The 10,786-nt window shown below is 38.3% G+C and overlaps 1 protein-coding gene and 1 non-coding gene across 2 annotated transcripts; one reads left to right on the plus strand and one right to left on the minus strand.

Annotated features, from left to right (window-relative positions):
* The first annotated feature begins 652 nt into the window (after window positions 1-652).
* Window positions 653-724, plus strand: TRNAQ-UUG (transfer RNA glutamine (anticodon UUG)). Its single transcript has one exon. It is a non-coding gene; the product is annotated as a tRNA-Gln (tRNA).
* Window positions 725-8,217: 7,493 nt separating this feature from the next.
* On the minus strand, window positions 8,218-9,836 carry GAE1 (UDP-D-glucuronate 4-epimerase 1). Its single transcript, XM_048085093.2, has one exon. The coding sequence runs from the start codon at window positions 9,681-9,683 to the stop codon at window positions 8,385-8,387; it is 1,299 nt and encodes a 432-aa protein (XP_047941050.1). The 5' UTR covers window positions 9,684-9,836; the 3' UTR covers window positions 8,218-8,384.
* Between the last annotated feature and the right edge of the window lie 950 nt (window positions 9,837-10,786).

The following is a 10,786-nucleotide window of genomic DNA, read 5'->3' on the forward strand; positions in this document are numbered from 1 at the left end:
TGTTTATAGGCCTGTATATTGTAGACTTGTAGTAATATTATTAGCTTTGGACCTCATTCCTTCTAAAATAAAAAAATATATTTATATTTAAATTATAAAAAAAAAAAAAAAAAAACTTTTATGGTTTGAAGCGAATACATTTACAATTTTTATAGTCATAGAGTTTTTTAGTTGAATGCATGCGCCAGATTAATATTCCCCTATATTGGTTGGTGTTGGAATTACTGGACACTAAATTGCCACGAAGTTGGGCCTTCGACGTTACATAAATTAGGTCGTTTAAATATTCGTGAGAAAAAAATATATCACTACTAGTACAATATTTTTTTGAATAAAATTCTATTCATATCTACACAGGATTCATGAGCCCATGAGGATTAGCTAAATTTGTTGAGGTGTGATATGGTCTCATGACTGAAATTATTCTCAATTTTTTGTCATTTATAGAATTTAATTTAGGCATTACTAATTATTTACATGTAAATTAGAAATTATAAGGTTATAATTGTACACATATCATTTTCATATTATTAAATTAAATATAGAGGCTATAATGATTAAATGAAGAGTCTAACAGAATTACCTTATTTTTTCAACTGCTAAACCTCAACACAAGGATTAATTATTTGAAGAATAAAAAACCGCATCTATTGGTTCTATGGTGTAGTGGTTAGCACTCTGGACTTTGAATCCAGCGACCTGGGTTCGACTCCCGGTAGGACCTTTTATTTAATCAAATAATTTTATAAAAGCAATTTTGTTTGTTATCAATAAAAAGGAACTCTATGATAGAAAAAAAAATAAAAAAAAATTTATGATTTAGTTGGAAGTTGGAACCATGTTCGGTTTATTGTCAATTGAAACATTAAAATCAATCGAGATGCTTATTAATTTGATCCAATTTAGCTAAATTTACCGACATTGTAACCTTTTATACTATTTCGAGAAACGTACAAGTGATCAATACAAAAGTTACAGCTTTCTTTGATTATTTTATCGAATCAGATTATTACTTTTCATGATAAAAGAAAAAGTAACATTCTCAATGAAAAGACAAACGTACATTTTTTATTCCACTTTTCAATCTTCTATTGTTTTCATTGTACACTTTAGTTTTATTATAATGTACTACTAATGATTTAAGAGCACTCATAGTGGTATAGCCGATCTTAGGTCTTGAGATAGCCCCTCATCGGCCATTCATTGCAGGAGATGGGCCGGCGAAAGGCCCTCGCTTCTCTCCGCCTTTTGGCCAATTGATCGGTCTTGGCCAATGGCGGCCCCCCATTGCATAAGAAGAGCTGATCATCTGCCTTAAGCGTAACTTATTTTATTTTACTTTTATTTTGCAATTTTTACATAGGAGTGGAGAAGTAAGTAATTAGGGCTCAATTGGGGATTTGGGATTGCATTAATGTAATTTTTTTATTATTATTTTATTAGCAATCACTTCAGATAAATTAAAGATACATATAGTGTGATAGTGTCTAAATAATCAAAGAATATACTTATATTAGTATATGATAACTATATAAGTATATTTATGGGGCTAACTTTTTTTAATTCTTAAATTATAAAGAACAACACTTACATAAATAGAAATATAAACAAAAATTAAAAAAAAAAAAAACAAATTAATTTAGCTATAAGAAAAATTAATTTACTACTATGATAAAAAAAAAAAGCATAAAGAAATTAACTACTCCCTTTGTCCCAATAAAGTGGTTAAATAGTACTCCCTCCGTCCGCCATTAGGAATCCTATTTCTTGGCGGCACGAGTTTTAAGAAATGTTTAGAAAAGTGAGTGGAAAAAAGTTAGTGGAATAGTGGTCTCACTTGTATATATTAGTTTTAAATTAAATGTGAGTGGAATGAGTTAGGTGAAGGTGAGACTCTATTACCATTTATGGTAAAAGTGAACCGGGACTCCTATTCGCGGACATACTAAAATGGAAAAAAGAAACTCTTATTCATGGACGGAGGGAGTGAAGTAAAAGCAAGAAAAGTTACTCAACGTTTTTGGAACAGATGGAACAGATGGAAAAGTAAAATGGTGAATTAGAGGATGAGATCTATATGGAACAACCCGAAGGGTTTGTAGTACCTGGACAAGAGAAAATGGTATGCAAACTCGTAAAGTCCCTATATGGATTGAAGCAAGCGTCGTTACAATGACACTTGAAATTTGATAATGTAATGTTATCAAATGGGTTTAAAATCAACGAATGCGACAAATGTGTATATATTAAAAGCACTGATAACGGGTACGTTATAGTGTGTCTTTACGTTGATGACATGTTAATCATGGGTAGTAACACCCAAGTGATTAACGAGACAAAGGCCATGTTAAAGAGAAACTTTGACATGAAAGACTTGTGTCTAGCCGATGTAATTATTGGAATGAAAATTCTAAGAACATCCGATGAAATCATCTTAACCCAATCTCATTATGTTGAGAAGATATTGAAGAAATTCAATGCCTACGATGGCGCGCCGATTAAGACTCCAATTGAACTCGATGTTCACTTGAGCAAAAACAAGGGCGAACCCGTTGCACAAGAAGAATATGCACGGGTCATTGGGTGCATTATGTACTTGACTAATTGCACTCGGCCGGACATTGCTTTTGCCGTGAACAAGTTGAGTCGTTACACGAGTAATCCAAGTAAAGAGCATTGGAGAGCTCTTTTAAGGGTTTTGAGATATCTAAAGCATACTCAAAATCATGGGCTACACTTTTCGAGATACCCCCCGGTACTTGAAGGGTACTGTGATGCGAATTGGATATCCTACAATAAAGACTCACTTTCAACAAGTGGATACGTCTTTACTATTGGGGGTGGTGCTGTCTCGTGGAAATCCACGAAACAGACATGTATAGCCCGTTCAACTATGGAATCATAATTCATAGCTTTAGATAAAGTTGGGGAAGAAGCTGAATGGCTTAAGAACTTCCTTGAAGATATACCAGGTTGGTCTAAGCCAATGCCACCAGTGTTGATTCACTGTGATAGCCAAGCCGCTATCGGGAGGACAAATAATGGCTTCTATAACAGTAAGTCTCGACATATTCGTCGACGACATAATACCGTGAGACATTTGATCACAACAGGCGTGATTACAATTGACTATGTGAAGTCAATAGATAATCTAGCGGATCCGCTAACCAAAGGGTTAAACCGTGATCAAATGAATAAGTTGCTAGATGGAATGGGTTTGAAATCCACAAACTAAAGAATTTTCATAGTGGTAACCCAACCATGATGACTGGAGATCCCAAGAACTTGGTTCAATGGGAAAACTAAGCTATGAGAGTTCGTGTGAAACTGTAACGCCCCGCTTTTTCGAACCCTAATTTTTTGTGACGTGGAAATTTTGCATTAAATGCTTTTAATGCTATGATATGTGGAATTAATTGATGCGATTTTAATGCTATGATATGCGTGAATTAATTGCAATATTCTATGTGACCTAATTGCGATTTTGAGTTGAGATTGAGTTGAATGGTCAACTTGTTGAATATGTGACGTGGCTATTGAATAGTCAACATTGTGGAAAATATGACGTGGCCGTGGAATGGTCAAAGTCGTTTGAAAATGTGAGGTGGAGATGATTTTCGAAAAATGTGGATATTTTGATGTGGGAGGAAATAATATTTGTGGTGAATTATTATCCTAAGGGATGAGTAAGAATTTAATAGGAGCATTTTATTTAAGTATGTGGAATTTTCGACCCTCCTATTTATTGGAAAGAAATCCTATTTTTCTTGGATTTAATTATTGCTTGGGATAACTATCCAAATTGAATCCAAAGTCCGATTATTCCTTTTATTTGATAAAAATTTCGAAATCTATGTTATTCCTAGAGGGATTTTCGAAATTCCCTTATTATGGGAGAAGGAATTATTTTATTATATTATTTGATCCCTTATTGATTCTCTTCCATAATTTAAATTCAAATATCCTAGCATATCTTGCCACATCTAAGAAGATCTTACCATATCCTAATTTAATTAGGATTTTTAATTAAATCCCTTTGAAAGGCTCAAATCACACGCCACTTTCCTATTAAATTGGGGAGACTTTTTATTATTATTCTTGCTCCGTGATATTTTATTCTACTCCGTGAAATATTCAAATTTAAATCAAAAGCTATTAAAATAGCTTGAAATTCGAAAACCCCCTATTTCTCAACTATAATAACGCCACTTCCCCAACAAATCTCTCCCAAATCTTTATTATTTAATTATTGGAGTATATCTTGCACTCTATAAATAAGAGGAGAGAAATCAAAACCCTAGCACTACAGAAACCGTCCCCCACTCTCCCAACTTTCGGTCTCTCTCTTTCTCCCACTCTCTCAAATTTTTCTTATACTTTCTCCATTAATTCTTCCCGTTTGTTTTTGCAAGAAAAGGTACTTCTATTATTAATCTTCTCTTCTTCTACCGATTAATCGGTGTTTCTGAGTCCACATGCATTTAGAACGAGTGAAGGGGAAATTAATCGGTGAATTTGGATGCATGGATGTGAGTGTGTGTGTGTGGCCGAGAGTGTGTGTGTGTGTGTGCATGCCTCGGTAGGCGTGCACATGTGTGTGGTGTGTGTGCGTGTGTTGTGTGGAGAAAAGCACTCATGCGTGACACGAATCGTTGTTAAATCTGGAGTTGTTGTGTGATAAAAACGATATGATAATCATACTTTGAGTTTGATTGTTGATTTTGAAAATAATCGAAGGGGAAAGGGAAACGAGAGATCATGCATAATTTTAATCTATGATTTGAGACTTATTTGAAAAAAAATATGAACTAAAGGTGATAGTTCGCGTTCCCGGTGGGATATCAAGAAGAAGTGCATTGTTGTTGAACTCGAAAGAAATCGAGGTGGGCTTTATTCTAAACTCTCTTCTATGTGCAAATTTATGATGTTGGAGAAATAAGGGTGGATTGAACTGTTATGCCATGCCTATAAATTATTTTGGATATTGTGATTGCCTGATGCCTTGATCGTGAGTACGCTCCATTAGGCTACAGCGGCTATAAAAACGAATTCGGGTCTGAGTAGGGCCGCAAACCCTATCAGGCTAGTGTACACGGTGGGATCGGGAGCCGTCCTTGCTAGTCGGCCGGTCTCGTGGGCGAAGTGTGGCCACACTTTCGTCGCACTATGAAATGATGATTGATGAGAAAATGGGAGGTATTATTTGACTGGCCAGTCCATGATGTATTTTGTGACTCGATGCTTATCTTTAAATAAATGCAAAACTCGAGTTCACTATGGTAAGGGTGGCATAACTATAAAATGTTTTGGCATGAGTCCATTGAGTATGTTTAAAATACTCAGCCCTGCATGTGTTTTCCCTATGTGCAGGTTGAGCGGCGATGGGCGGTCGGTGGTGTTGAGAAGATTGAATCGAATAAAATGGATGTTTGGAACTATAAGTGTAGTCGTGTCTTCATACATGGCTCCGCTTTCTCTTGATATGCTTCCGCTGAATATTTTTGAACTTGTTATCTTTAGTTATGGTGAACTTAATTCTTTGTTTTGGATTGAGGGGAATTATTGCGTTTGTTGGATTTATGCTAAACCTTTGACTTTTGAGCCTAATCTATTAAGTCTTGATTCTCGTAAGTTAGCCGTTGACTTATTGCCTTGATCTTCATTAATTGCTAGGGTAAATCTCTTTAATTGAAACCCTAGTCTCTGTTCTTGTTGTTTTTAAGTTCGCCTAAGTAGCAGTCGCTGCATTTATTATACCCTAGAAATGTCGGGTTGTTACAGAAACACTCGTCTACATCTATTCCCTAAAGAGCAATTGAGTGTTGAAAGTCTATGACTTTTAATGATTCCTAAGGATCTCAAGGGGATTGAGTTCTCAAAGAGACCGAGTAGGGCAAGATACTCGAGTAGGAGTCACCTATGTAAGTGTGAAGTGTGGCCGCTTCAAATTACACACTTATGAATCCAATGTGGTGTCCAAAGCGGCAAAGGACACAAAACGTGAGAACGGATGAGGTTGAGGTGTATAAGTGTTAACACCATTGTCTCGGTGCACGCCGTGGGGACTAGTTCAAAGCATCGCGCTACCAGGCCGCCTGTGTATCCGATGGCGTTGACTATGGAAGGTTCAAAGCTAAAAGCTACCTATCCTTATGCTTATATACCTCTCGAGGGTTGAACTTGTCTGCATGCATTTGCATTTGGCTATTTCCACTCATGTGGGAGATTGTTGGAATCTATGTCGGTCAATGGACTTTGACCAATTATAATTTCAACGAGACATTTAATTTTGTGAAATTAAATGATATAGCGTCGATCTAAGTTCGGAGTAGATGGTCGTGGTATATTCATTTTCTCAAATCCGATTCCCGGTGAGTGAGAAATAATGGATTAAAGTTGTGCAAAATTGCAAACTTAAATGAGCTATGAGAGAAGCTTAAGGAATAATTAAGAGAGTTAATTATCCCACATTGGAAGTTACAACCTTATTAAACTAGTATTTAATAAGTAGGATTATTACATGTAATAATTATAGTGGACTAAGATGGGTTGTATGAGCCCACACGCGCGCCGCGAGCCTCGAGCCTTGAGCCTTGAGCCCGTGCCCGTGCCCGTGTCCTTGGACTTGGATCTTGGATCTTGGATCTTGGGAATTGGTCTTTGGGCCTGGTCGTGGGCTCGACCCAAGGCTAGTGGGTCTAATTCTTTTTAGACCACCACCGTTTCCACGTCAGCGAGCCAAGCGGGATGACATCTCGTCAGTATGACGCGGGAAGCCAACGTGGCTGACACGTGATAGTCCACGTCATGATCGAATCTAGAAGACCGTTACGGTCTAGCATTGATGACAGCCATCAAGGCTGCGTTGACCCATACAGTGGACTGAGCCTATAAATAGGCTAGTCATTCTAGCATTCTACACTAGAAACTAGAATCTGCATCATACACTCTTTTCTCTCTCTCATTGTTTTTCTGTCGAAAGCTCTGCCCTCTCCTCCATCCAGTTTGCCGGAGCTCTGCTGATAGCGGTGCTGCTACACCAGAGACGTAGCCGTTTTATCAAGGCTCCACCGGGGCGTAGCTCGTCTTGCAGAAAGAGGCCTCCTCGACTCGGCTAATTCTTTCGATTTTCAAGTTGTAATTTCAGTTTTCCATTTGTATTTCTTCTTGGGTTATTTTACGTCCCGACTAGTTTATCTCTTGTAATTTCAGAAACCAACACTTGTTATATCTAATTTCATGTTGTATTCATGGTAAATATTTGTAGATACATTGAATTCGTCATGGTCGCAATTGCTAACCACCTCGTGTTGTTGCATTCACACCATCGATATAACTACACCCCTTACTTTTCAAATTTCAACTAAATAAATGAGCATTAATCATAACCATCCGAAAAAACATTCAACTAATGATATGAATGTTTTCATATGGATTATGGGTAATGAATCTGTGACGTGCTAAATCTTTTACATTTATGTCCATATTTTTCGATACGGTAGTACGTACAATTACATATATGCCTTCAAAGTTTGGACCCAATCTTGAATGATAAATATTATTTGGAAAAATAATAAAATTATTTTATACCACTTTTCAATATTCAAATATATACATATGGTCATTTGAACGTGACGACGTGCAACATGTGTCCTCGCCACATTATCAATAAATATGACAAGGACGGGCGAGCCTAGATATTACATAAGGTCACATCTACATTATAACATTATAATAATAAAAAAGATTTTTTGATACATTAAGAAATAGTTGAATTTGGATACCAATAACAAAATTATACTCCTACTGCTAAAAGAGTTCAAATATTAGGATATTTTATGGTATGTCTCCTTTTCAAGTCGGCAGGGCATGTTCATGAGTTGTGCTACACCACAAATTAAATACATCAGTCGGTCAATTCCACAAACAAAAAACCAGGATTTAAATTAATCAATTACTATTGATTAGCCACTAAAAAATCGACACTAAGTTTAACGGAAATAACAGCTGCACACACACTTTTGTCATAAACCGAAATCATTAATTGCTAAAATATTACTGAAAACAATAATTATGCACATGATAGTGACTAAAGTAAAGGGCGTCTCAATAATTGAGATGCCACGAAGTAACGAATATACTACAACTGTTTTTCACTTCAAAAGACTTCAATTCATTTCACAACAACAATAAATAGCTGTATTTGAATCAACGAAATTGGAGAAACGAGTTTTCATTCAAGAACAAGGAAAAAAGTTAAAAAAATTCGAAGATGATAAGTGCATCTTTTCCACTATTCACCTCCAAGAAAAGAAAAGTATCCATTTCTTTTTCTTTTTTCACTTAAAAAATAAAAAATTGAATCCTAACCAATTGAATGAAATTTACTTTACAGATTTGCCATGATCGTAGCCGTAATATGATAAATACCATCTAACGAACTTCCGCAACCCGGTTTGCAAGTCGGTCGTGGGCTTGTACCCGAATTCCTTCCGGGCCGAGCTGATGTTCGCGTGCGTGAACGGAACGTCGCCGTTTCCTGGCATCTCGACCATGTGCTTCTTCGCCTTCACCTTCAATTGCTTCTCCAAAATCCCCACCATCATCGGCACCGTCACCGGCGAAGTATTCCCCAAATTGAAGATCCGGTACTGCGCGGGGGCCCGTTTCTTCCCCCCCGAGCCCGTGCTCTTTTTGGCCGAATCAAGCGACCCGATGCAGCCCTTCACGATGTCATCAATGTAGGTGAAATCACGGGCTAGATCCACGTGATTCTTCCCCTTGTAGATCGTGATCGGCTTCCCCTGTAAAATGTTACGGGTGAAGGAGAAATACGCCATGTCGGGCCGGCCCCAGGGCCCGTAGACAGTGAAGAATCTGAGCCCGGTTATGGAGAGCCCGTAGATGTGATTGTAGGTGTGGGTGATTTCCTCACCGGCCTTTTTGGTAGCGGCGTAGAGCGAAGCGGGTCGGTCAGTCCGATCCGATTCGGAAAATGGGGCTTTTTCGTTTAGGCCGTATACGGAGCTGGAGCTGGCCCAGATTACTGCGGGCTGCGGGTCGGCGGTTTTGCAGGCTTCTAGAAGGGTTACGAGGCCCGCGATGTTGCTGTGCACATACGACTGCGGATTCTCCATCGCGTATCTCACCCCGGCCTGCGCGGCCAGATGCATCACGTGCGTGAACGCCACGATCTCGAAGAGCTTCGCTAGCATCCGCGCGTCGTTGATGTCGCCCTCCACGACGAAGATGTTTTGCGAATTGAGGAGATTTCTCCGATCGCGCTTCAGCGAGGGGTCGTAGTAGCTGTTGAAGTTGTCCAATCCGACGACGCCGTCGCCGCGCTTCTTCAGAGCGAGGGAGACGTGGCTGCCGACGAATCCAGCGGCGCCGGTGACGAGGACGGAGACGCCGTTGTGGCGGCGGATCTCGGCGGAGGCGCGGACCTGCTTCTCCCACTGGATGCCGCCCCAGGCGGTGGAGAAGTAGCGGCTGCCGGAGTCGACGAAGGACTGGAAGCTTAAATAGGCGGCCGTGAGCGCCACCAGGAAGAGGGCCCACAGGAACATGGTGCTCGTGGAGGCGAAGCAGCGGTAGAATTGGCGGTGCATCGTGATGGATTTGTCCTTGAATTTCCCCGGCGTCGACGGCAGGAACATTTCTCCGTCTTCCAACGATGGCATCTTCTTCAATTAAATTAGGGATAGGAGATTGAGATGGAGATTGAGATTGCAGATGGAATTGGAGGGCATCTGCTAAGGAAACAAGAGGGAAAATGGGGGATTATATAATTGGGGAGAAGACGCGTGAAAGCGGTGGAAGGGGTTTTCGCCAGGGTGGAATTTGGAAAAAGGGGAAAGAAAGAGGGGATGAGAGAGAAAATAAAAGTAAATATTGTCCTTGGAGGAGTGAGAGAGCAACCAATGAGTGAAGAAAGCAAGATTAGTTTGACTTTCTGACCCGCGGTAAGATTTTAGCCATACGGTGTTTCCGTATATACGATTTATGGTACACACTACATACCATATACGGTCTGGGCCGTACTAAGTGGGAACTTGTATTGATGCGTGTATCTATTAATTTTTGTTTTGTTCTATTTTTTTGTATATAATAGCATATTCTCAATTTATAAAGGAATATCGTTTCTAAATTTGTGGTTGGAATTTCACTTCTGACTATCCCTATATTTTCTCTTTGCAAATTCGGAGATAGACTCGGTTACTTTTATCTAACATTTGAATGTGGATATTGTTCCATGTTTGATTTTAAAATTATTAGCTCAAAGTATATTTTTTCGAAAATTAATGTGTGAAGATAATAATTTTTTCAGGCTCATGTGATGTTGGCCTTTTATTATCCGTGAATAAAAAATTATTCCATAAAATAAAAATCATGACCGCGTGTTATTAATTCGAACTGATCCTAAAAAGTTAATTTTTATTTTTCCATTTATAAGTTTTCAATTCCGTTATAATTATATCCTATATTTGTTCAAAATTCAAAAAATTAAAAGTTTAATTGTTTTCCATTTTTAGAGATAAGAAGTCGATACCGTACATACATATCTGTCATTCACTCAAATAGTACATTAATTATTTCATTTTTATGTCTAATTGGGTACAAGTGTCATCAATAAGAGGGTTGGATACTAATCTTTTGATTTAGTTCAAATTATATGTGCCTAATGTTTTCCACGCGATCGGATTTAATGTGGCTGAATTTCTTTCTTTTTTTAGTAAAAGGTTGTGCCTTTGAAGTTAATACACCAATGTATAGAACGCGCTTT

This window comes from Salvia hispanica, chromosome 5 (assembly GCF_029641045.1).
Source record: "Salvia hispanica isolate PSC_SH4W2 chromosome 5, Shi_PSC_v1, whole genome shotgun sequence".
Taxonomy (NCBI): domain Eukaryota; kingdom Viridiplantae; phylum Streptophyta; class Magnoliopsida; order Lamiales; family Lamiaceae; genus Salvia; species Salvia hispanica.

What these genes read in the sequence shown, in the direction of transcription:
- GAE1 (XM_048085093.2), bottom strand. Translation starts at nt 9,683, where the DNA reads ATGCCATCGTTGGAAGACGGAGAAATGTTCCTGCCGTCGACGCCGGGG.